The sequence below is a fragment of the Quercus lobata genome, chromosome 4 (genome assembly GCF_001633185.2).
Source record: "Quercus lobata isolate SW786 chromosome 4, ValleyOak3.0 Primary Assembly, whole genome shotgun sequence".
Lineage (NCBI taxonomy): Eukaryota > Viridiplantae > Streptophyta > Magnoliopsida > Fagales > Fagaceae > Quercus > Quercus lobata.
Window position 1 is genome coordinate 95,014,516 of NC_044907.1, and position 27,817 is coordinate 95,042,332.

At 34.5% G+C, this 27,817-nt stretch overlaps 1 protein-coding gene across 1 annotated transcript; it reads left to right on the top strand.

Moving 5' to 3' along the window:
• The first annotated feature begins 19,964 nt into the window (after positions 1-19,964).
• LOC115983730 (acetyl-coenzyme A carboxylase carboxyl transferase subunit alpha, chloroplastic) lies at positions 19,965-27,353 on the top strand. Its single transcript, XM_031106492.1, has 10 exons — positions 19,965-20,311; positions 20,409-20,483; positions 21,462-21,569; positions 21,690-21,850; positions 22,007-22,121; positions 22,208-22,362; positions 25,266-25,317; positions 25,394-25,462; positions 25,867-25,944; positions 26,031-27,353. Exons 1-10 carry the CDS (start codon positions 19,985-19,987, stop codon positions 27,132-27,134), a joined length of 2,244 nt encoding a protein of 747 aa, XP_030962352.1. The 5' UTR covers positions 19,965-19,984; the 3' UTR covers positions 27,135-27,353.
• The last annotated feature ends 464 nt before the right edge of the window (positions 27,354-27,817 follow it).

The window sequence follows — 27,817 nt, forward strand, 5'->3', positions numbered from 1 at the left end:
CTATTTTAGATGAGCAAATTGTTTCTACCAGTGATGGAGGAGTTCACCGTTTCTTAGTTCGGTGGCGAGGGCGACCAGATTCTGATTGCACATGGATTACTCGAGATGAGCTATTGCGACTGGATCCTTGCTGGAGTACTATCAGAGCTCTTCAGATTTCCACTCGACGGGGTCGAGTTCTTCTCACCCGGGGGGAGTTGGTGCGGACACGAGGTACAAGCCCCCAATTACACACATGTATAGGAGGAAGAGCAAAAAGAAGACGGCCCAACCTGTGGCCTTATGGATGGAGCATACTAGTTATTGGGCTTGAAATTAAGCAAGCCCGAACATTTAATGACTAGGGTTTCTTTAGGGTTTTTTTTATTGTTGGCTATTTAAACAATTTTTCAGATTATTGTAAGACAGTTTTTGAGAATTATTAAAAAATAAACGTGTGTTTTCTTTCACTGGTGCCGACTCCAATTTGCTTGGTGCTGACTCCAAGCAGCCCTTAGGTGCTGACTCCTAGGGTTTATCTTTTGTTCTATTGTTAGTGTGGTTGTCCTACGTCACTCTAAGTCAGAAGTTAAAAGAAGAAAGGACTAATACTATAGTACAAGACAAAACAAAAGAAATGTTTGAAAGACAAAATAGTGAAGATGTAGGGAAAGTGATAAAAGGACAAAGAAGCCTAGTAGAGACAAATGATAGAAGAAGAATTGAAAGACATAAAGATGAAGATGTTATACATAGAAAACTAGAAGAAGAAATAGGAAAAGATGGATTAAAAGATAGTGTAGTAAAAGAAGTCAACTATGGTAGAAAAAACAATTATGGTAATTTAAAAGAAAAGGCAAATAGTGATAGTATAGTAAAAGCAAAAGAGGAAATAGTGAAAGAAGTAGTCAATAGAAAGGACAAAAAGTGTAATAGTTTAAGGGAAAAAATTGATGAAAGACTAAAATTAAATGAAAGATCTATAATAGATACCCAAAATGATAGTTTGACAGAATTAATTAAAAAAATGAAAATTTTAAATACACCTTTACAGACAGATAGAAAAAGAGACATAACAGTTTTAAATACTACCGAGTTATCAGATAATGAGAAAACTGACAGACATGTTAATAATACTATTTGTCATAAATGCATAAGGATATGGACATACTAAAAAACAATGTGACAGACATAATAGAATTGTTAAACAAATTAGTAAATTAGAATTTGAGAAAGATATTATAAAAGAATTAATGGAAATATTCAATGTTAGTCAAAAAGAGATAGATCAAGTAAAGAAAGAGTTAAAATCAACCAATCCACTTAAGATTAATAAAAGAAAAAGAAAACAAAAAGACATAATAATAAAACTGATAGAAAATCTACCGAATCACCACAAAGACAAGAAAGAATACTTATTAAAATTGAAAGACTCTATAGAAATACCTATTGCTTGCATTAGGTGTAGAAAATATGGACACCATGTTACAGAATGTCGAAAGAAAGAGAAAGAAAAAGACAAGAAAGAAAAGGTAAAAATAAAACAAGATGGTGTAGAGATAAAACCAGTGGCTTTACAAGACTTAATGACAGAAGCAAAAATGGTAAAAAATGATATTAAAGAAATTAAAGAAGAAAATCCCACAGACAGAAAAATTGATAGTAATGATGATGATGATGGCGATAGACAGAATTTCTTAAGTTTAATTGACAGAGTAATATTCCAAAAATGGCATACAGAAATTACTTTAGTAATTAATAAAGAGTTTTCTTTGATTGAAATTGCTTTGACAGATTCAGGTGCTGATATGAACTATATACAAGAAAGATTAATACCCTTAAAGTATTATGAAAAATCATCTGAAAGATTAATTCAGGCCAATGGAGAAAAACTAATAATTAATTATAAAATACCTATTGTTCATATATGCCAAGATGGAATATATTTTGAGACAACCTTTGTTTTAATTAAAGATCTTCCTTCTAAAATGATTTTAAGAATTCCTTTTATGATTTTAATTTGTCCCTTTTCAGTGACAGATAAAGGAATTAAAACTAATGTATTGAAAGAAAAACACTCTTCCAAAAAGGTTACTATTATCAACGAAAGAGGAATCTATAGAACTAAAAGAAGTTTGTCATCTTTAAAGACAGAAATATTACTTGTCAATCAATTGACAGAAAATGACAAAAAGAAAGTTAGACAAGACAAAGAGACAAAGATATGTTTTTATTCTCCTATTGCTTCTTTGCATAAAGTCCAATCTACAGAAGAACTCAGTAGAAAAGGCATAAAAGACGGAAATATGAATACAATCTTTTGTAATCAATATGCATGGACTAATAGTATATGGACTGACAGATGGCAACTTGAGACTATTGCCCCTACACTAAATATGGATGGTACAATTATTATTCCTTTTAATAATAATGATAGACATATTGATAGTCTCATAAGACTAATAGAAGTACTAAACAAAATACTAATAAATGAAAAATGTACACACTTTATAGCATCTTTAAATATTCATATAATAGATGTTTTAATAAAAGAATCTTTGACAGACTCTCTTTTATTAATCATTAAAGAAAATATTAATTGTGGTAATCTCTTGAATAATGACAGATTTAATTTCCTAACAGACAGAATTAATTATAATCCCTTAATAAATTGTCTTATTAATGAAAGACTTTACGAAGAAATTTTATTTCACATATTCTCCCAAAATGAGAAATATAGTAGTACATGTATTGATAGAATCATACTAGATTTAAGAAACATTCTGAATCTCACTTACCTTAACAGATCCCATCATAACTACTCTAATACTGTTGCTACTCAGCAAGAGCACAAAAGTGTACAAAGAAAAGTTTGTTTTATAAATGTTGTTTGTTTTATAAATGTTTTTCTTGTTTTTCTTATAAAATATTTCAAAAGAATTTCACAGAAAGACAGAGGCAAAAGAATTTCAAAAGAAGTTTTGACAGAAAATATTTGTTCCAAACATAATCCTTTTCCCAAAACCCAATTGCAGACTACCATGAGTAAAAGATTCTCTTAGAAAGACAAGGACAAGGCACCAGCGGTGCAACTCACAGGTTTCCAAAAGCCCTCAATAAAAATTTCAGATATGCATGAAGGCGTCTCGATAGAGACAATATCCCTTCAGGATACGTTCCTAGCAGAGGCAATGTATTCATGTGATAATAAAAGTGTAATTTTGCAAAAAGTGCTCGACAGTGATCTTATGTTTCAAGACGGAGAATTTACAGACCTTCCTCTTCATATTAAACTACTTCTTGATAATTTACAGGTAGCCGTCACCCTTAGACAGAAACCTTTATTCCAAATGACCCTTCAGGCTTTGGAATTACATCTTGTTAGCACCGGGGCATTTATTGAAGCACTTAGTTGTCAACTCCCTGGCAAGGAGGATGGAGATTCAAGCTCCACAAAGACAGAACTACAGTCTCTAACAAGCTATCTTATGGGAATAAGTTTTTCAAAGCTCCACCCTAAGATTCAGCAAAAAACAAGACTTGCTATTAGAACCTTACCCCCTGAAATCCAACAGAATATATTAACTCATAAAGCTATAACAAGTTCTTATGACAGATGGAGGTATCTTTTTACAGTATTAGTCTCTACAGCATTTATCAGAACAGAAGACATGACAGGTGATATATGGTTATCTCATAAGGCTAAATGGTATGAGAGCTTTGGAAATTCAGATAGAGTTTATGAAAGAACAAGAGATAGATTTAATCCTTACCCAGGATTACTTATCAACACAAAGACAGAAGATCCAGTAATCTGTGATCCCTTATGGTTATCTGAAATGCTAGAAGTAGGGTTTATTAGCAAATTAACCATTACTTCTGCAAATCAGATCAGTTTATTTCCTAATGTCATCTAAGAAGTAGCTGCACAGATTGGAGGACTTAATTATATGAAGATAGAAATCTAGAGTACTCTTCCAGTTTGGGACACTAGCTATTATATGGAAGCTCAGCCAGCACACATTTTAGTCCTTATCCATGATTGGAGTAGTATCCCTGAATATAACTGGTACATAGGAGATACTTATCACTTAATGATCCAGGTGCTCTGGCTCAAGAATGGTCTAATTTCATGAGTAATAAGATTTATGAAGTACAGAAAGAATTAGACAGAGGTTTCCATTTATATGGCTACACCGACAGAAGAGCTGTGTATGGCCCAAGACCTTCAGCAAGAAGGCTCATTGGGAAAAGAAGGATTGTTAAAGACCCCAGATTGATGATAGCCAAGGATCATGTTCCTGTTTTCCTTCCTATTTCATATTGTGCCCTATGTAATGATTATGGAGTGCTCCACGAGCATGAGCAGTATGAGGATAACTCTGATCCGCTAGATTATGATAACTACGCGGATACAGATTGATAGACAGCTAGACAGAAGGCACAGACAGACAGAATACTCTTCCGACAGACAACTACAACAGATCACTATTCACCGACGACAGATCACTATTCACCAACATGCATGAATAGCTTCCAGACAGATCGATTATAGTCCAAACAAATACAGACAGATCTAGAAAGATATTTTGACAAAATATTATTCACATGCAGATGGACTATTACTGTTCAAGATAGACTTTTACTGTTCAAGATTCTACCTACAGATTAACTTGAGTCCACTTTACTTAACTCAAGTTACTTTTGAAGACTTACCATGGTTCACTTCATCTATAAAAGGACAGACTTCGAAGACAAAAGACAGGTCCAGAATTTAGGTCCAAAAAATAGTTTCAAATTTTAGGTCCAAGTTTTCATTCCAAGGTCCAAGCTTTAGAAAGCCTTTAGCTTTCCCTTTCCCCTCCGAAAGACTTTTGCACTTTACTTTCTTTTTGTAATCTTGTAACCTTCCCTTCAGACAGATAATCTTGTAACCTTACGTTTCCAGACAGACAATCTTGTAACCCTTTACAGATTTTACTTTATAATCTTGTAACTCTTCAGACAGTGTTTATTTTCAAAGCTTGTAAGAAAGACAGAAGTTTTCAATTTTAATTAAAGACAGAAGTATTTTCAAGTAAGATTTTATTTGCTTCAGTTTTCATATTTCATACTCTGTTTTAATTTATTTTGACTATATCTATTTTGCTATTCTCTTCTTTATCAACTATTTTATCATTGTTTATGCTTCCATATTACTGCTGTGCTCTTTCCTGGGTAGTTAATGGTATCAGAGCCATGGATGGAATGTGTATGAGTTTTATTTCTTTGCAATTAAGAAGTTACTAGGAACTTATATTACTACATAGCCACTACTTGCTCCTTGTTAGTGTTGGTCAGCCTAGAGACTCGTTGGCAAACCATAGTTTTGCGTTGGTCAACCCCTTTGTTGTAGTCGACGGACAGGCGTTGTTTGGGTGGTCCCGCAATGGAGTTTCCTGAGGAGCTGGTCCCGATAGCAAGGAAACCAGTGGTTAGTAATAGTTCCACCAGTAATTATTAATTGTATTTAGCAAAAGATGGACATTGCATGAAAAAAAAAAATGAAATATGTATGTTAATAATAAATTAGATTTCCCTTATGCTTGAGAAGAAAGGCAAATGTATATTTTATGCAGCAAAAGGTGGACATTGCATTAAAATCAAGGACTTATGTGTGTCCATAATAAAATAATAGAACTTTTTTTTTTACTTGTCAAGTCAAATACTTTATGAAAAAGTATCTTGCAATTAAGGGGGATTGAATTGAGTTGTTCTTCAACTCCTAGAGACTTGCAAGCATTTTCTCAAACATAAATTAAGAGAATGGTAAGAAATGCGCCATAAACGATAGAATATTATGTTCTCTATTTTTATAGGGAAAAATGCTTGCCTAGTAGTTACTTCTTGAACTTTTATTTTATTCAATTTATTTTATAAACTTTAGTATTGTAGCAAAATAGACCCCTTTAACCTTTTCTTTTGCCAATTTTAGTACATAAACTTTGATATTATAAGTTATAACCATAAGGACCCCCCCCCCCCCCCAACTTTTTTCCTCTAGCCAGTTTAAAACCACTTTTTGCTCCAAATAATTCTTTTTTTTTTTTAAATGAAAATGAAGAAATCTTACTATAACAATATAAAAGTTTAGGGGCTTATTTGTTACAATACCAAAGTTCATGTACTATATTGGTTAAAATAAAAGTTAAGAGGGTCTATTTGTTACAATGTGAAAGTTTATCTAATAAATTGACAAAAATAACCTGAAAAAAATTAGCAACCTATGAAAAGTAAAGTTTCATAGGTTGTAAATAAATATATATATATATATATATATATATCTTGTGGTTGTGTATGAAGAGAAAAAGATAGTGGGATGAAAGAGAAAGATAATAATATTTTTTTCATTATTTTATTAGGTTATATGTAAAAATAAAAACGAAGATGTAGAATGAATTATAAAATGAATTGATAAAACAGATAAAGTAGAGTTAAAGATCGTGCTAATGCCATCTTCGGGTGCTATTGCTCTTACCATGCATTTTTTCTTCTGCTTTTTATGTTTCTTTTTATTTTAATCTAACTTTTTGTTGTTTTGTGTGCCTAACAGGTAGTGATAACCCAAATAAACATCATTCAAAATTCAAACTCTACCACTTTTTTTCAATTTTTTAAATATAAGGCAAAAATCGAAAATTGACCATCTAATTTTCAGTCATTTTCATTTTAGTTCTATAACTTTCAATTTTGTCATTGTAATTCTCTAATTTTCAATTGTTGTCAATTCAGTATTCTGTTAACCAACTATTAAGTGTCTCCGTTAAATGAGCAAAACGATATTGTTTTGGCTGCTTTTTAAAAAAAAAAAAAAAAAAAAAAAATTTAGGGAGAGTCCATCTGGGTCGGTAGCAACAGCATCAATGAGAGAGAGAGAGAGAGTGAGAGAGAGAGAGTGTGTGTGTGTGTGGGGACTTTCTTATGTAATTATCCCCCCATTTTTTTATAACAAAAAGTAGAATACAATACAATACAATACAATAAAAAAGAAAATACCCACTATCTGGTCCACCAAGCTAGGTGATAGCATCAACAAAATGGTCATGAAGGTGAGAAGTCCATCGCAAACGTTGCTTCCCAACTCTAGCAGAGCCAGAGCTAGAAGCAACAGCAGGAAAAGAAGTAGTGTTTTTCATTGGAGGAATAGCTGCAAGCTCAACACCTTGTGTTTTGTGAGGCACTAAGCTCGTCGTAAAGAATTTCTTTGCGTGATACATCTTCTTCAATCTTCAACCTTCAACTAACTAAATAATCACACCTACCTGCATATCATAACTAAATTCCAAATACATAATTGTGAGGGATTTCACAATTCGCTCCAATACCAATGGGCTTGGTTTGCGATCGAATGCTATAAAAGATTTGTGCCCCCTTATCCTTCACCAATTGGTTGTTGCATGGATCGGTAAGACACACGGTCCAACAAGTGGTTGTGAGGGAGGGATTGTGAGAGATTTCACAATTCGCTTTTATACAAATGGGCTTGGTTTGTGATCGAATACTATAAAAGATTTGTGCCCACTCATCCTTCACCAATTGGTCGTTAGATGGATCGGTAAGGCACACAGTCTAACAATAATAATAATAATAAAATATATACATAAATTGAGATCAAATTTTACATATATAAAAGTAAGAAATGGAATAGTAATTGTAATAATTAGACCTGAAATTTCATAAATAAAAAACCACTGATTCTGAAGTTTTGAGAAGGAGGATCAATGATGGGTATGGAGAAAATGGTGGCGTTGAAATTGTTGGGTTGGGGAAAATTAATTGATATGAAGAAAGACAGAGGAAATTGGAAGGGAAAGACAAAAAAAACCTCACCTCGGTTTCTCTCTCTCTCAATCTCACCTCATCGTTGTTGCCAGGAATGACATCATTCCCCTAAATGTTTTTTATTTTATTTATTTTTTATTTTTTTAATAACAGTTTTCTTAATTTCTTTTTATTACAAAAAAAAATTAAAAAAAAAAAAGCCAAAATGGCATCATTTTGCTCATTTAACAGAGACACTTAACAACTGGTTAATAGAATACTGAATTTATAACAATTAAAAGTAGATGATTGAAATAACAAAACAAAAAATTAGAGGACTGAAATGAAAAAGACTGAAAGTTAAAGGGTTAATTTTGGATTTTTGCCTAAATATAAATATTTAAGACTTTTTTTCATTTTGTGTGTCTTTTCCACACATGTGAACACTACAATGACTATCTTTTTTGTTGAGAACACTACAATGATTGAGACTTTATTTTAGTATTATTATTTAATGAGAAATGCTAATGGATGCTCTTAAAGCAATGGTTAATAATCCATTTAAAAAAGTTTTCATAGGAAAAGAAAAAAAAAACAATTAACATTTTGATAATTTTTTCCATTTTTTATAAAAGTAATGTCAAAACTTTCGTAAAATGAATTGTAATCATTTTCCTAACTCTAAAGGTATCCGTTAGCATGACCCTTATTTAATACTACAGTAAATATCAATACTATTATAAATGTTATTTATTTTATTTTTTTTTGCTAAGAATATTATATATTATATATTATAAGTATAATGAATTAGCATTTTAGCTAGAGTTTAAATTATTAAATAAGATACGAGTTGATAATTTTAAATATTGTAAACAAGTTATATAGGCATTTTTTTTTTTTTTCCTTTCGCGTAGACAAGTTATATAAGCTTTGACTTATGGATATACAACTAATATATATAGTTAATACTTAGCTATAAACCTGAAATGATACACTGGTATTAATCGGTATCAAAATATTTCATTTCCCTAATCAAACCAAAATAGCCTCCAGTATGGTATTGACTCCTGTAAATTAGATGATCTTCTCAACAAAAATGAAGGTTAGACGCATAAGATATTTTCTCCCTTATGAGAGAGAGGTTGACCCTCCCATCAATTGTGTGGTGAAGCAAAAAAGAGAAGACAATGAAGTTTATATAGTAATTTTAAGTTCATCTTAAAAAATATATATTTACTCTTATTGAAGCAATATATAGTCATATAGTCAATCCACAAGCCCGCCTAACAATTTTTGTATTTTCATTAAGTAAGAAAGAAGAAATGCCACAGTTTGAGGTGGGGATGGGGGAGGGGGGGTGGGGATGGGCCTTTATCCCATAAAGAATACAAATTGTACGAGGACTGCGGCTGAATATAGTGGCTAGGGCTGTCCACGAGTCGGGCTAGGTTGGTTCTAGACGTAACCCGAACCTTACCAGTCAGCGTCGGGTGGAAGGCAGAAGGACTTGAAACCGACCTCCGACCTCAATTGGTTGAGTTAGTTTCGGGTTCAAGTGATGCACGGGTCAATTCGGTTGGTGGAGAGAGTCACCAGATCCTGCAAAAACTTCACCAAAATATGCAAAAATTTAGTCGGAATCTGCAAAAACTTCATTAGAATCTACAAAAACTTGCTCTATTTGCACCGAAATTGCCGAAAATCAGCTTGGATCTCACCAAGAATGGTTGAGATCTCATCGAAATCAACTTGGATCTCCTTGAATCTCGTTGAATCTCACCAAATATGGTCGAGATCTCGTTGGATCTCCTCGAATCTGAGCTTGATCTTGCTGGAGTTGGCCGGATTTGTATATATCATCGGTCAAGTCGGGTGGCTCAGGTTTTGGAGAAGAAAACCTACCACTCGACCCGCCAGTGTCTGGTCTTAGGCGTGAAAACTTGTCACCGACCGACGGGAGCATCGGTTCAGGCTAAAATCGCAATGGCCAAACAACTGACCAAATACCAAGGACCATGTCCAATTACAATGACCAAGTAGCCGAGTATGGAGGAATGCAACAATTACGTACCTATCTCAAGATAATATGGCTGCTAGCTTATGGATCCTTTGCTTTCAGTTGATCGACCAATATGATCATTTTTAAAAGAAATATCCTTTGACACCCTTCACATAAGTAGTTATTGTTCCTCAAACAAAGTGTTGATACCGTATTTTTTCCGCCCTCAATTTGCGTACTGGATCCTGAAAAATTTCAAAATATTATTTTCACTCTATGGGGTTGTGAGAACATCCAAAATGATGTGGCGCAACCCGTTCGGGCATCGGAGTACCCGAAGTGTCTCCTTTGGCTAAAATGACCAAAATGCCCATAGTCAACCCTAGGTTGGAGCAAAGGTCAAACAAGGTCAAAACCCTCACAAAACAACATTTTTCATAATTTAACATCAAACCCGAGCTTTACAGAGATTTTTAATAACTTTGACCAAGTTTGACTTGAAGTCAATCTTGGGTGGGCTCGAAAACCCTAATTTTGATCTAGTTGCCAGAATGGATTGAAACCAATGTCATTGCAAAGATTATCAAATTCTCATTCCAATGACTATTCATGGGTCGAAATCGGAGTTAGAATGACTAAGATATCACGAAAACCGAGATAACACACCTATTAATGCACCACTAACTTCCGAGAGCTATAACTTTTGATCTGACCGTTAGATTTTCAAGATCCATACCATTTCAGAAACAAGATGTCAAGATCTTTCCAAGGGTGGCCAGATCAACCCATTTTTAGGACTTTTGAGGCGGGTAGCCCTCCAAGGGCTGTCGCCTCGTAATGCATTTTGCTCCTTGCCTAGTTTCTCTACATGTTTTTCTCTCTTCCAAACACCAAAAAACACAAAAAAAAAAAAAAAAAAAAAAGAATCAAAGCCTCTTGATTCTTCTCTCTTTCCCAAAAAGAAAAAAGAAAAATGTACTGTTCTTGTAGCCAATCTTCCTTGGTTCTACACTTTGGATTTGGGGTTTAAGGGTGTAGATGTAGCCTTTTCAGCTATTATCAACACCTCTAACCTTCTAAATCTTTTTTTAGCATTTTATCTTGCTATTTTTGCTTGAATAACATGATTTATTGCTTTATTTAGCATGTTCCTTGCTTTATTTGTGTTTCTAGCTTGAATCTCTGTGTTTTTATGCCTTGTGCCATGTTTTATGCTCAATTCTACTTTTTTACATGCTTTATATGTTTAGATCTACATGTTTAGGGTTTTGTGTCATGTTTTCCTGTGTTTCATTCTTCTTTTTGCTCTATGTTGATGTTTGGGTCATATGCTCACATGCTCACATGCTTGCTACGCCTTGCTTAGAACTATGTGGTCACGTGTTTATTTCCACGCTATGTGTTTAGATCTTTGTCTTCGCATGCTTATATATTTGGATTCATGTTCTATCATGACTATGTGCTAAGTTTCTACATGCTTACACGCGTATTGCCATGCCTATGCCTAGATCTATGTTTTCACATGCTTATGTGCTTGGATCTATGTTCTTTACATGCTTTATGCTATCTTCCATGTGCTTGTGCGCTATGCCATATTTGTGTGCCTAGACCTAGGCTATATTTGTCATGCCATGTGCTATTGTAGCCTTTGTTGCTTTGTTTTTCTTTCTTGTGTTTTGGCCTAATGGTTAGAACCTGATATAGACCCTATAATCTTTGTCATTGTCCATGCACCTCGGCCCATATCAAAGGGTTTGGATCATTCCCATTTTGCATGTCTATGCTTGCCTGCTTCTATGCTTTATGCTTCTTTTAACCTCTCTAGTTCTAGGCTTTGCCATATTTGGCGCCCTCCTCGGGCTTAACCTTGTGTGGTTATATCTGAAGCCCATGAGGCCTTGTTTGGATGCTGGGTCGCTCCGTGCATACCCTTCCCTTTTTTTTGCTACGCACAATGATATGCTTACCATGATTGTTTGTGCCACCTGTTGGCTTTCTTTGCATCTTTACACGCTTGCTTACATGTCCATGCATGAGTCTTGTTTGCTAGTGTGTCGTCCATACTTTAACACAATGAAGCTATAGACATCCAATCCAAACCTACATTTGTCTCTCAAGAACAACACCTTTTGTTTGCTTTCTTGTTTGTTTGCCGTTTTGCTTGTTTGCTTGTTATCTTACTTGTTTGCCTTCTCACTTGTATGCTCGCATCCTTGTTTCTATGCTTCCCATGTCTATCATGTTTGTTTGTTTTATGCCTTTCCATATGTTCTTCGCATCTTTTCCTTCCATTCGCTTGTTTGCTGATTTCTTGTCTTTGCCTTTGCATGTAGACACATGGAGTGAGGACGCATGGAGCTAAGGCATGGTCTCCTAGGCGTAAGCAAAAAGGGTGAGGATGCAAGCATGCAGATATAAGCCAAGTGGCTGTGATCAGTAGGTTTAGAAGTTTAGCTTTTCCCTTTGGTTATGTACTCTTTAAAACCCCTTTCCTTCCTCCTCCCTTTCTCCCTTAGATGGTTTGTATTAGGTATATCATGCTGTGTACCATTCATCCTCATCTCTAGAGTATGGCGACCCCTGTTTATTTTCCTGCACTTATATTTTGGGCCATGCTTTAGGAATGTAGGCATTTACTTTCTCGCTCTGTGTGCTTGTATTATGCATGATGTATGTATAAATATATATATACTTGCTCACCCCTTTCAGTGTGATTGTTACAATCAGTGTCACCTAAGGCCAAGCTATGCCTAATTTCTGCAATGAAAGTAAGGTGACATGTCATAAGATTTTTGCAGTGGAAATTTGGCATTTTGTCCGAATGCCTTAGGAAAGTATAGATTGGAACCACACCTACTCAAAAGCCAAACTTCAAAGCCCCTATGCATGCAAAGCCTCAAAAGCCAATGCCAAAATCATGTTTTTTATTGCCAATTTCGGAAAATTAAGGTTTTATCAAAACAAAGAACTGTCCTTGGATAGGCATTGTGGGGTGCCTAACACCTTCCCCACACGTAATCAAACTTTCAAACCTAAGAATCAAGATTTTTTTGCCATCCACATTAGATTAGGAAAAATGCCATTTTTCTTAACATAGGATTGGTAATAAAATCAACTAGTCGCTAACCTGTGCGATGCATGGGAAAGCTATTAGTAACTTCCCTAATATGAAAAAAAAATAAAAAATAAAAAATAAAATAATATCATGGTATAAATTATATACCAAACCAATAAAATCTATCACATATAATGAGATATCATGATAACCAAGTGCTTGAGATCATATTTAGAAAATATAACTAATATAGGTACACTCCAATACTTACACAAATATAGTTAATTTCATACTCATTCAATCAAATATCCTTCATAAATTACATTAATCGTTCTTGATGTCCAAGATGTATCTAAATTATAACATTACCAGTAAACAAAGATGCTAGACCTCAATGGGATTGAAAAGCCAACATAATGCCAATTTACACAATTTCTAAAATCATTATCTCCACTATTGAGAGAGAGAGAGAGGTGGCTGTTGTGTTGCATCTCTTAAGAAGAATCTACCCTGTACATTTTTTTTTTTATTGTAATTGACAAATAACAAAATAGATGTACCACATTTAGAGTATGCACATTTGGGAGATTAAAAGTAAAGGAAAATGAAAAAAGAACCCACCTAAAGTTTTTGCTCTCCCTCTTGATGTTGGCTTTTTCAACATCTTCCAAAATCAAATTTATGTACTCCTCAAAGCTGTATAAGGTATAAAAATTAACATTTGACGAAATTTACATGTATTCACTTAAAATTGTGAAAGATGCTAAAAATTAGGTTGATACCAACCTTTTAACCAAAATTCAACATTTTAATGACTGCATATCAATTAGCAATTTTGCCATTGTTACTTGCAACCTATATCTTTTTATTTGTGACAAATATGGTACAATTTTGGCCATCAAATTTTACTCAAAAGCCAAGATTAGACAACCTCCATCCTGCATTACTCTAAGAAATCTATAGAATTACCCTAAAATCAAAATGAACATGCCACAACCATGGATAGGAGGCAGAACAAAAAAAAAGTACATGTTCACAAAGATTTCAAAGTTCTCAAGATGTAAATTTGACAATATCACCCCAAAAATTGCTTAATATACATAGCATATAGCAAAAATACTCGTCATAAATGTGATTAGAAAACTCAAGCACTAAATTACAACCCTCTGCATAATATTTTTTTTATAAAAAAAAAAAAAAAAGACCATAGTTAACATTTAATCTTCAAAACATTATAACAGGGAATGCTTCAAAAATTTGGAATGATTTACCTATATATAGCTTAATCATACTTGCTACTCCATATAATTCAAATCCAGGCATTTAATTTTCCCCTTCATCACTCAAACAGATTATCAACTAAAATTTTAAGAATAGCATTACATGCAAAACCCAGAGAAGCCCAACATTTAAAAGGACGAAATCAATAATTAAAAGTTTCTAAAAAACATTACCACTATCATGCAATATCCAATATAGCCACTTGTAATAAGCACTATGAGAAGCAAATATACAACAAAATACCATTAAATAGAATAACACATCATCAAGAATATACCTTCTTTTCTTTTTAAAATTGCACCATCTTGCATCGGTGTGGACGCAAGAACTTCTTTGTACACAAATGCAAACACAAATGCAAGTTATAAGTTGAAGGAGACAAAAAGGTTAATAACTATGTAGGTTGTCAAACATGATCAATTGAAAGCATTAGAATATATGTTTTAAGAGTAACAATTCCTCAAATTCAATTTGTTCAAGGAACCTACAGAATCAAGACCAGTCCTACAAATTATAAAGAAAATTAAAATAAAAGACATTGCGATAGCAAGTTATGTCCACCTTAAGCAAAGTGTTCCAAGTTTGAGTCTTGAAATCAGCCTAACCCACCTCTCCCAAACCTTTTTTTTTTTTTTTTTTTAATTTAAATAGTAAATATCTACCTCATCAGTAACATTAATCATATATAAAAATATGGAATAATATTCTTATCAAATGAGATAATATCTCCATGATGGAGAGAACAGAATAAGCAACCTTGTATCATTGAGGAAGACCAAAATATCTTGCAATGAAAAGCAAGCATACATGTACCAAAACCACCACACTGGGGAAGCTATGACTTTTTTGTGTACCAGTAAACAACAACATCTTGCTACAAAGAGTTTAAATTTTCTGTTAGGAGGATATTCTTCCTAGTAATATTAGGCTTTACACATATATTTATATATAGAAATACATTTCACTTATCAAACAACACAAATTAGTAAACCAAAATGCTAAACTGGACCCAAAACCACAATTTCACTCCTACTAACAAATAAATAAAGAGAACAAGTTAGGGAGGAAATCCTAAATTAAATTAAAAACATTACTAACCATTCCTTAAAATGCCAAGTGACAAAGCCTAGGTAGAATTTGATCTTCTATGGTGTTTCCCTGGGAAAAACAAAAAAGAACAGAGAGGGAAAATATTAGCAATTGAAATCTATAATTGCAGCAAACCCTAATTAGGAACCCCAAAATTCCAAAACTAATAAAAACCCCAAATCAAAAATTTAGTAGTTTTCCCAATGTCCTTGAGCCTTAAAGTCATTTTGATTTCGTCCTAATTCCAGAATGTTCAAATACTATGGAAACAAAAACCACAAATTATTCATAAGCAAATAGATTAGGACAACAACAACAAAAAAGGAAGAAGAAAGGGAAGATTGAGGATTCAGGATGATCTTACGAAGGAGTTCTTGAGAAATTGAACCGGGAGATTTTAGGGCAACATTCACTTTTGGGTATCAAATTAGAGAGAATGTCTTTACACATATTGGGGCCTGGCCTGGCCTGGCTATGCAAACTGTAACGGTGAAAGTCGGTGGTGGTCAGTTCTTGAAGAAATTTAGGGTTTTATCGGGTTTGATTGAAAAACAAATTAGAGGATGCTGAAAGGGTAGAGAAGAGAGATGAGGGAGAGAAATAGAGAACAAATAGGAGAAGAGGAATGGCATTCAGAGTTGGGTTTTGGGGAAGGAGAAGAAAATTTTTGGGTAATAGGTATTGGGTTTGATTCTTCACCGGGAAATAGAAATAGTTTTTTCTAGCTGAATTTTTTTTTTTTTAATAATACTGATATTTTAAAAATAATGATTATGTGGACTGGGAAATTTTTTTTAATAATACTGATGTTTTAATAATATTGATGTTTTAATAATAATTAAGTTATAATTTTTTTTTAAAATAATGATGGCGTGGAAAACTGTGAGAGCTTCAAAAGTTTCAGTTATATATATATATAGACTAGAAACAGGTGACCAAGCACACTTTAGAAAAACCCAATGATTAGTGGCGACTTCACTTACCTTTGGTAACCCTTAAAATTTGACCTAGATTCCTACCATAAAACCAAAGGGTAGACCTATCTTCGTCTACTGAGAGAGAGAGAGCACCCAAAGCCTTGTGCAAACAATGTCTTCATCACTATCGAGAGGGCCCCTCCAATGGGTCGCCACAGCGAATGGTCGAACGAAGGCCCATGACGATGGTGGCGGCTTTTTCCACCCCGTTCCAATTGAGGCCGGGCGTCGACACGAAGCCAACAAGTCTTTAAAATGTTACTTTTCTACTCTCACTTCCACACTCTCTCCACCAATTTACGACTTAATTATTGGAGCCTTCCTTGGCTAACCCTCAATTAGCCAGAGCCAAACTCAGATTTCTCTTTCTCAGCAAGGTACTTGTCAAGTTAAAATGACCTCTCCCTATTCAGTTATCATTGAAGTTTTTGTTGTGGTTCCTTTCCAATTTCCATCAAAATCTCTGTTGCGATTCCATCTTTTCTTCAAAATTTCACTTACCTATCGCCGCATAAAGTGTTGTCTGGCTCCTCCTTCGACACTGAGTCAGGATTATGATATTGTACTTTAATCCTAAACTAAGCCCAGTAAACAGATCAACTAACATAACTAACAAAACTACCAAAACAGAAATAATAGAAAAGTCTAACTAACTCTGATACATGTGGAACGTGCAAACACTAAATGAGCTAAAACTACATGTCGTTTCTGTCAATTCAGAGTTATGCTACTGCCGTTTATCTTCTACTCGTATTTCCTTCGTTCAACCACTGATGCTTGCTTTGATTGCTTTTTTTTAATCACTGCTTTGTTCAAATTGTCTCATACTTGATATCTGTTTGTCATGGTCTTGATACAGACGAATGCATTGAAGGAGAGAGGGAGAGGAATTTTCCGAGGATTTGAACTTGGGAATCCGAGGGAGAAGCAGGGGATATAAATTGTGATATCATTGACAATGTGGAGGCTTCCTAAATTGCTCTCATCCGAGGGAAAAAAAAAAAAAAATCCATAGTATCATTCTTTCAAGCAGAACATATAGAAATAATACAATCCTTACAGCAAGCTTCAAAGACTTGAATTGAATTAGATTTGCAGATAGTAATTCACTCCCTTAAAGGAAAAAGTATGCTCTCTGGCTGGTGGGTTTTCTACTCCTTTTTGGCAACATCACAGTCAATACATTTTCATCTTTACTGATATCTATTTGTTAATTTATTCTTCAAGGAAAAAACTTTGGCAGTAGCACTGTTCCGAGACTACCTAAGAATTGCCCATTCCTTTGATACTGTAAGTCTAAAGAAATCACTAAAAGAAAAAAGTAGGCTCCTAGACACGGGAGTGATTTCCTACTTAGGGATATCGGAAAGTTTCAATGTTTTTGGATGTTAGGAAGCTTTTCCTTAGCCGAATTTGTTTATTTCGGTGCAGAGTGATTGGCTGCATAGGAATAATAGTTATAGTTAAATTAATTTAGTGTTTTTTTTTTTGGGTTAAATGAATCTATTTATTGTTACCGTTCAAATTTTGCATATCAGATTTGTTAAATCCATTTCCTCTACCAAAAAAATAAAAAAAAAGTTAGTTATATCCAAATTATAGTTAAATTCAATTTTCTGCTGTTTGCTTGTTGGTATTTGTTGGTTGATAATAATATTTATCGCACTAAGAAATTATTCTTTATAGGTGTTGGATATTAGTCATGATTCATGAAGGAGGTTCAAGGCCAAATTGCTCTTGGAAACTTAAAAAATTGTTTACATATCATGTCAGACGTTACTTATAAAAAAAATCTCTTGTCAGACCTTAATGGAACTGTTATCTTTGGTTTGATGCCATTTCTCTTTTTAATTATGAAGCAATTAGAAGTACGATATAATAGAGTCAATCATTCTGATAAGGGAGGGGAACAAATTTGAAGAATTAAATTGCCCATTTGTTAATTTGGAATTACATATTACAACCATCTTTGTTACTCCCTCTTCATAGGTTAGAACACAAGCTATAGCCTATTTGTCAGGTTTACCATAATTAAAAATAAAATAAGGGAGTTATACAAACATATTGGGATTTGACAAGTTGAGTGAGCTCTCCTTTGGTATTCTCTCACATTTGAAGATATGGACCTTTTGTTTTCTTTGGTTCATTGTTTCAAGATTTTTTAACTCTTCCATAAAGATAAGGACTCTTTATTTACTACTTTACTCACTAAATAAGCACCAATTTAAATAAGGAATGAAACAAATCCAAATCTTCAAAATTATACAAGTGGATCAACCAGTATACACATCAATGCTAATATTTACTATATCTCTTACATAATAAATGAGGTTCTCCTAGGGTTTTTAAGACTGTGATAAGAGCAGTAATCACTTGTGGATAAGAATGGTGACACGCCACATGAGTGATGTCACCCTGTGAGGTCATGAGAATTTTGTAGCAATTGTGACAGACCTTAATGCACTTGTTCAAAGGGTTAAACATGAAATGCAGCCCTTAAATAATTGTAACATGGACTTTAACCATGCAATCCTTTACTTTAGGGCTAGAACTTCTATCAAAATTTGGAGCTAGAAAAAGTACAATATCAACACTAGGATGTATAATTTCATCTACAAACACAATTATAATAAGGGCCTAATGCGATAGCTATTTCCATTTACAAACCAATCATAATAAATAAAAACATAATACCAACAACCACAATAATTATCAAATGTCAAATTAATATTATTTTAAAAAAATCATAATAGTTTAAACTTTTGCGTGAATTGCATAAGTTACCAACTATTTAAAATAATCTAGGAAAATTATACTTTACCCTCTTTTACACTTACCCCCTTCAAAATATTACCAGTATAATGCTTTTCACCCATTCCATAGGTAATTGTTTAGGGAAGTAAGTGTGTATTTTCATAAGTTAGGGGAATAAGTGTAAAATAAGGTATCGTTTAGGGGGATAAATGTAAAAGGGGTGTAGTATATGGGGTAAAGTATATATTCTCATAGTGTATGGGGTAAATGTAAAATAAAGTATAATTTAGGGGGTAACTGTGCATTTACATAGTTTTGGGAGTAAATATAAAATGAAGTATAGTTTAAAAGAATAAAGTGTAATTTACTCAAATAATCCTGAGTCTATTTTTCAAATGGATACAATTAGACAAGGCCTAAAATAACCCATAATCTCATAATTTAACAACATTATCCAACTCTTACAAGAATAGAACTTGAGTTGGAATCCCGGAAGAAAAATAAAACTCCTTCAAACGAGTCAAAGTTTTGTTCAAACTAAAGAAGAGGATCATAGAAGGCATCGCGGAAGTAGACAAAGTTAAAGGTTTCGAAGCTGCACACGTGCCTATTTCACAAAACCAAAAAAAGCAAAATCTGGATTCCTTCCCAACGGCCAAACCGAAAAAAGCTGGCTCATTAATACACACTTCACAATTGATAATTTGAATCCTAAACTTAATTTTTTTTTTTTTTCACCTATAATAATTTATTATTTAGAATTTATTGTTATAATGTGTACACGTAGCATTTCTCTATCATGTACAGGTAATTTCTATTTCACATTGAGGAGTTTCTATTATGGTGATCTTGAGCTCATATTTTGATGCATGTTCACTGTTGTTATTCTGTTTCGTTGCAAAGAAAATGATAGAAGCAACTGGAAAATGAATATTGACTTTTTTTTTTCAATTTGTTTAGAATTATTGCGTTCTAGGCCTGCGAAAACTCAGCTCAGCTAACTGAATAATATTGATTCTGAGCTAGGGAATGGGAGAGATCGGGATTGGGATGGCTTCAATATCATATTCTCCAGTGGGAACTTCAGCTTCAGAATTTCTCCGGAGCTCAAGCAATGGTGTCAATGGCATTCCTCTGAGAACTCTAGGGAGGGCGAGATTTGGCAGCACGACCAGGAGGGATTTGGCGGTGGCGGCGAAGATTAGGAAGGTGAAGAAGCAGGACCATCCATGGCCAGATGATCCGGATCCTAATGTGAAAGGTGGGGTCCTAACCCATCTCTCACATTTCAAGCCCTTGCCAGAGAACCAGAAGCCGAAGCCCGTAACTTTGGAATTCGAAAAGCGGCTTCTCAGTCTAGAGAAGAAAATCACTGATGTAAATCAATTTTTTTTTGGGTGATTGTAGTCTCTTCATTTGAGTGAAAAAAAATAATCAGGGTTTGGTCCAATTGTGTTTTTGTATTCGAGTGCAGGTGCGGAATATGGCAAACAAAACTGGTCTGGACTTCAGTGATCAGTTATTTACATTGGAGAGTAATTATCAGCAGGTTTGACATGTTATGCTGATGAGAAACTTTTTTTTTTTTTGGATAAGTAACAAGAAAACTTTTATTAAAATAAAAGGTCACTCAAGTACACTGGGAGCAAAACCAGACTCCACCCAATAAGAGTAAGGAAGAAAAGACTGTTGATAATCCTCAACACAAACAATGAGGCACAAACCAGGCCAGCAATCGAACATGTCAATAACCTTATGCGGCATAACCCAATGAATATCAAACAAACAAAAAACCATTGACCACATATGCTGATGTGAACCTCAAATACTTAGATTCGAAAACATGACCTATATTTTTTAATTTTAAATGGCTTTAGTATGAAGCCATACAGTGATGAAAGTGGCTTATATTAGAGACCTCGAATTGCATGCTTATGTTATTTTTTCCAACTATTGATCTGGAAATATAGAAAACATTAGAAGGTTTTATTAATTTTGCACTGGGTAGGCCTGCTATTCGTCTCTACACTCATTGTTATAGGATCCTATTGCTTGTTCACAAACTTCCAATGCCATTTTCAAAGTTATCCAGACATTGAGTTCCTTAGGAGTAATGGAATTTAGCTTATTTTCCTTTGCTTATTTTGTCGAACCTTAAAAATTTGTTTAAGCATGCAAAATATTGGGGAGTGAAGCTTGGCTCTTGTATCCCCTAAGATTCTGAGTTGTAAGCCTCAATGTGGAAGTATGTTTGATGAACCGAAAGACTAGATATATCTTATAATGAATTTGGGGAAAGTCTCAACTCAAATTTTTGTTGCCAGCCACTTATAAATACATATAATTAGGAGAAGTATAGATAATGAATAATGCAATATGATGGACATGTCTTTTGCTTTCTGCTTAGCAAATGTTCTGGGAAAATGATGCTCTATTACAGATTTGGAATTCAGCAAAAAAAAAAAAAAAAAAAAAAATGGAAAAGTTTCTGGTTCTGAATTGCTACAATTTATCATGTGTATTTCAGGCTCTAAAGGATTTATATACACATCTAACTCCAATACAGAGGGTGTCTATTGCACGGCATCCTAACAGGCCAACTTTCCTTGATCATGTGTTTAGCATTACTGAAAAGGTGCAGTATTGGAAACTCGTGAACTTGGTGCATATTGTATTCTAGATAGTTTACCTTTAGGTTATGAATGCTGAATTAATTACATTGATTAATGTCTTGGGATATACCCCATATGCACAGTTTGTGGAGCTTCATGGAGATCGGAGTGGGTACAATGATCCTGCTATTGTTACTGGTATAGGAACCATAGATGGAAGGAGGTACATGTTCATGGGTCACCAAAAGGGTAGAAACACAAAAGAAAACATCAGTCGGAACTTTGGGATGCCTACTCCCCATGGATATGTCAAATTATAAAGACTTGTATGTTCTATTAGTCTCATGAAATTTCATTAGCAGTAAAATGGAATGTAATATTTGTTGCAACTTATTATGCCAAGTTCCTGGCCAGTCAAAGTTTCAGTTTCTGACACTAATGACAATTTATATCCAAACAGTTACCGGAAAGCTTTACGCATGATGAATTATGCAGATCACCATGGATTTCCTATAATTACTTTCATTGACACTCCGGGAGCTTATGCAGACCTCAAATCTGAAGAACTAGGACAAGTCTGTGGACAACTCTACTGTGAAATTTACATTATTGTCTTTTAATAACGGGTCAACTGATATATATATACCTTACGTACGTGCAGGGTGAAGCCATTGCTCACAATTTAAGGACCATGTTTGGCCTGAAGGTACCCATTGTTTCTATTGTCATCGGGGAAGGTGGTTCTGGTGGTGCCCTTGCCATTGGTTGTGCTAATAAATTGATAATGCTTGAAAATGCAGTTTTCTATGTCGCCAGGTGATTTGAGTTTGGCTTTCCTCACATTGCAACTCTTTAAAGATTGTGCAAATATAATGTTGGACAAGTGCCTGCTTTTCTAGTGCTTATTAGATAAGTCTCAAAGAGATGGTATGCAATATGCTGGCTTTATAGGTTATTAATGCAAATCAAAAATGACTTGGGAGGAAGGAAGGGGTGGATTTGACCATGTGTTAGGAATATTAACATTGTCTTTGATTCTTAATTTAGAAGTTTACTGATGCAGCGTAGGCATGTAGAAGCAGAATCTGTAACACACTATTACTACAACTCTTCCACAAAACCTAAGTTCTACAAGAACACTAAGTTAGTAGGCAAAATAGAAGAGAAAACCTCTCTAACAAGCTTTTACTAATCAACACATAACAATAACAATCAACCCCTCTATAAAGAGTATTTATAAGAATAGAGTTTTTCCAACTCCTTTTAGGAAAAGATATTATAAAACCTACTTCTACTTGAGAAAGGAAAAACAATTTAACTAGGAAAAGAAAAACAATTTAAATCCTAATTCAACTAGGAAAAGCAAATAAATCCTAATTCCAACAGGAAAGAAAAAAAACAACATAAAATATTAAAATATTTTATTCTTCCTTAACCAATCTGTATCATTCTCTCGGGGTTGGGAAAAACTCATCCTCGAGTTTTGTGGCAATCTTCCACGATCAATTGGAACCCCGAATAATCCTCTCCATCCTATTCTTCTGTGCAAGACAAGACGAATCAGTATGCTACTTATCAATCTTTTCTCACTCATGATAAATCTTGATGTACGGATTTTTATTCTTGACTTCTTTTGCATCGGCGGGATATTTGAAGCAAGTACTAAAAAAGAATCCATGCACACTTCCAAAAACTTCATACTTCCTCATCGACAAAGATTACTTAAAATCACTCGTTCATGCCTCTTGTTGACCTCTATCAATTCTTGTTCAATAAAATCCTCCCAAAAGGGATCAATAACCTTTTGTTTTTGAATGTTGAAAGTCTCAACAACGATGTGAGTTATGGGCTCATCTCGTATGTATATGACTTTATTTTTATCAAGCTCAATCTTTTCTCCTTGACTAAAATCTTCAGGATAGTCATCATAAATTGGTGGAGAATCCCAATCTATTAGACAAACTCTTTCAATATATTCATCATCCTCTTTGATATCGCAGCCCTCCTGCTCGATATCAAGATCCTCCTCCTCCTCCACAAAACATGGATTTGGATGGTAGTTTTGAGGTTGACTTTCAACGGCTAAGGTGATGAGCTGCTTTGAAAGCGCATCAAACCACTCCTCTATTCGTTGAAAGAACGCCTCTAATTGCACATCGCGTGCAACCTCATCGCATTCATACACGTCATCTATGGCAACAAGTTTTCCCCCACGTACTCCTCTTTGCGCCATAGTAGGAACCTAACCTAGCTCTGATACCAACTGATGCAGCGTAGGCGTGTAGAAGCAGAATCTGTAACACACAATTACTACAACTTTTCCACAAAACCTAAGTTCTACAAGAACACTAGGCTAGTAGGCAAAATAATAGAGAAAACCTCTCTAACAAGCCCTTATTAATCAACACATAACTATAACAATCAACCCCTCTATAAAGAGTATTTATAGGAATAGAATTTCTCCTACTCCTTTTCAGAAAAGATATTATAAAACCTACTTCTACTTGAGAAAGGAAAAACAATTTAACTAAGAAAAGAAAAACAATTTAAATCCTAATTCAACTAGGAAAAGCAAATAAATCCTAATTCCAACAGGAAAGAAAAAAAACAACATAAAATATTAAAATATTTTATTCTTCCTTAAACAATCTGCATCATTTACCAAGTCCTATGTTAGAGTAGATTAGTAGTTCCCACTTGCCAGACCTATTCCACGTGTTTCCTCTCCTCATCTGTTGTCATTTATTCAAACAGATAACTAATCCAATCATTTTATTTGTAACTTTTTAGGTTTTGGTGATATCTGTGTCGGTTTCCATTTTACCATTTTTTTCTCCTCATGGCAGCCTTTGTGATTTCAAACATTGTTAAGCATCAGATAAGTTTTGTCAAAATGTTGTTGTTGTTGGGTTTTAATGTTTTTTTTTTGGTTAAAATGGTTATGAGTAAAGGATATGTGGAAGGAGTTGTTCATTTTAATCAGTTTGGAAAATATATATGATAAGAGGACGAGGAGCTTTGTTTATGTCTGACCTGAAAGTATTAACTCGGTATAGTTATGGCATGGTGTAAATGCATCATGTTGATGCATTACAAACTTATAAAACTTTCTGTAGGATGGTAAATTCACCATTTGAGTATGTGGGTAATGGGGATAAGACCTTCCATCTGAGTTAAAATTTTGATTGCAAATATGGGCAACTGGACATTTAAATGACTACTTCCTAGTTTTCATGAAGTGTACATAAACCTTAACAATAAAATTAATCACTATAGATTAATGCTGTTCAAAACTGTACATAGATTCAGAAAGTGTCATCTGCAATAATTGCTTGTGAGGATGCTGGATATATCATTTTGCTATTGATAATATAGTCAGTCGCACAATGAGTTTAGTCTCCTTATAAGCAGTAGAAGTTACTAGCACAGTTCTCCATTTTGATTCACATTGAGATGGACAAAGAGCCATCCAGTTTTGCTAAATGAGGTTATGTTTATGTTGTTTAATTGGTCCTGCCTTATAAAAAATACTTTCATCTTTAGCTTTATGTGATCACACACCCATGCTTTGGATTATGTGATGCATTTTTCTCTCTCTTAATTTCCTGTCATGGATACAAGTCCTTCCTAACTCAGTTTCTGCAAATTGTTTTAGTATGTCAAAACCCTATGTTCTCATCTGTTTCTTTTGTTTTGGCTCTATTCTTGTCATTTTTCAGTCCAGAAGCGGCTGCATCAATCTTGTGGAAGAATGCCAAAGCTGCTCCACAGGTCTATACAGCATTCACTCTTGGGCTTTTCTGCCGGTTAATTTAATTTTAATCTATTAAAAGCTTCTTTGGTGCAGGCAGCTGAGAAACTAAGGATTACTGCTACTGAGTTGTTGAAGCTGCAGATTGCAGATGGTGTTGTCCCTGTAAATGATCCCTTCTTTATTCTATGCTGCTTTTTCTCTTCTATTTCTTTCTTTCAGCAACTTTCATCTGTCTTGTGGAAACCATGACCAATTGGCACCTTCTCCAAACAATAAAAAGGGATGAAACATGGTTGCTTGCGTGCATAAATGACAAGACTCTTTTGTACTCCTCTATGGGGCAAAAGAGACCTTAGAATCATGCTCCCCCCCCCCCCCCCCCCCCCCCCCCCCCCCCCAATGGATCAAATAGTTAGAAGTGTAGCATTTGCCTATACCCTCAGCCACATATTTTAATTATTTTTCAATTGACTAGACCTCCATAACAACTTCCATTTCATAACTTCTTTTACAATTTTTTTTGGTTCTATTTTGTGACAATTAGAAGAAATTTTATACTTTGACAGGAGCCTCTTGGTGGAGCACATGCAGATCCATCTTGGACCTCACAACAGATAAAATATGCAATTAATGAATCAATGGATGTACGTGCCTTTCTCCCCTTTAATTCTTAAACAAGAATTGAATATATCCAGTTTTTCTCCCAACAACAATCTTTCTTTTTCAATAGGAGCTTATGAAGATGGACACAGAAGAGCTTCTGAAGCATCGCATGAATAAGTTTCGAAAAATCGGTATGTTCCAAGAAGGACTCCCCGTAGATTCTAAGAAGAAAGTCAACATGAAAATGAAAGAAGAACCCATAGTGAGGACTTCCAGTCTAAATATAGAGGATGAGGTCAAAAAACTTATGCAGCAAAGATTGAATGCCAAAGAGTCCTCTGTGGAACTTCCAGAGTCAGCTCTAAATGAGATGATAGAAAAACTGGAAAGAGAGGTTGACCGCGAATACTCTGAGGCTGTTAAGGCCATTGGTTTGAAGGACAGGCTCGTGATGTTGCGACAGGAATTTTCGAAACTAAAGTTGCAGGACCAACTCATGCCTCTGGTCCTAAAGGACAAGATTGAAAAGCTTAAGGATGAGTTTGCCCACGGCGTCTCTGCAGCTCCTAATTATGAAACCTTGAAGTCTAGACTCGACATGTTGATGGAATTATCAAAAATCAAGATTGATTCTGCAAATAAAAAAAAGTATGCCAGATTAAAGCAGCAAGTCAATAAGAAGTTTGTCGAAATCATGAATCGGCCCGATTTGAAAGAAAAAAACAGGGCACTGGAGGATGAAATTGAAAGTTCTGGGGTGTCTGCGGGTCAGGATTTGGACCCTGAGCTGAAGGAGAAAATTGTGCAGAGGAAGAAAGAGATAGAGTTGGAAATGGTTGATGCTATAAAAGCCCTGGGTTTGGATGTTGCGGCTGTGAGGCCAAAAGCAAAGGAGATCAGTGAACAGATTCCAATTGATGTCAAAGTAAAGGAAAAAGAGCTGAATGAAGAAATTAAGGGAGAAATTGAAAATGTTATCAAGTCAACAGATGTGAAGGACAAGATTGAGGCACTGAAGTTGGAGGTTGCAAAGGCAGGAAAGACACCTAATGTGGCGTCCAAAAATAGAATTGCAGCTTTGGAGCAACAAATTAAGGGAGGCCTTGTGGAGACCATGAATTCTTCAAACCTCAAAGAGAAGCATGAAGAGCTCCAGGCAGAAATTTCTAAAGCCATCGAATCTTTGGAAAACCAAAATCCAAAAGAAGACGATTCTACGTATGATGAATAAGGAGTAGAGATCAATGTGGCTGCGAATCGCACCTTTGCTTAATGTGAGATCATCTGTTTTCATTGTGTGTTTTGTGTCCCCTTTTTTCCCACCCATGGTTTATTAATTCATGTATGTCTAGTGCCTTTTCTTGAAATGATCTGAATGATAAATTGAGTGGGTAAATGGGTTGTATCTAGTTAAGAAGCATGGGTGCGGTTAAATTGTAGCCATATGGATATGGTCTGGACGCAGCTGCACGTGCATCCCACACGATTTTTTTTTTTTTAATCCAACTGGACACCTGAAGAACAACCCCAGCTCATCGTTGATCTTCTTCTATTCTTCTTCACAGATGTTCTTCTTTATTATAGACGCGGATCTTCCTCTTCTACGCCTTTGGTTTTTCATATTTCTTTTGTTCTTTTTTGACTTTTCTCTTTCGTTATTTATTTATTTGTTTTTTTAATGAAAGGTTGCTCTTGTTTTCTCCGCTTCTATAGTGTTTACACTTATCTATTCATTTTAATTTTGTGGGCTTGGGCATGTAAATGATCTGGGGAACTCTCAGACTTATTAAGTCTTAAACCCTTCTCCCAATTCCAATTTGATATATGAATTAGACACACATCTTTTATATCATTATCAAGTCTATATTATTGTTTTAGCTTGTGCCTTTTTTCAATTTTATATTCTAATTTCTA

What these genes read in the sequence shown, in the direction of transcription:
- LOC115983730 (XM_031106492.1), top strand. Translation starts at nt 19,985, where the DNA reads ATGGCTTCAATATCATATTCTCCAGTGGGAACTTCAGCTTCAGAATTT. An exon ending in TGGAGAGTAATTATCAGCAG is followed by an intron (nt 20,484 to 21,461) that starts GTTTGACATGTT and finishes TGTGTATTTCAG; the next exon opens with GCTCTAAAGGATTTATATAC. An exon ending in CAATTAATGAATCAATGGAT is followed by an intron (nt 25,945 to 26,030) that starts GTACGTGCCTTT and finishes CTTTTTCAATAG; the next exon opens with GAGCTTATGAAGATGGACAC.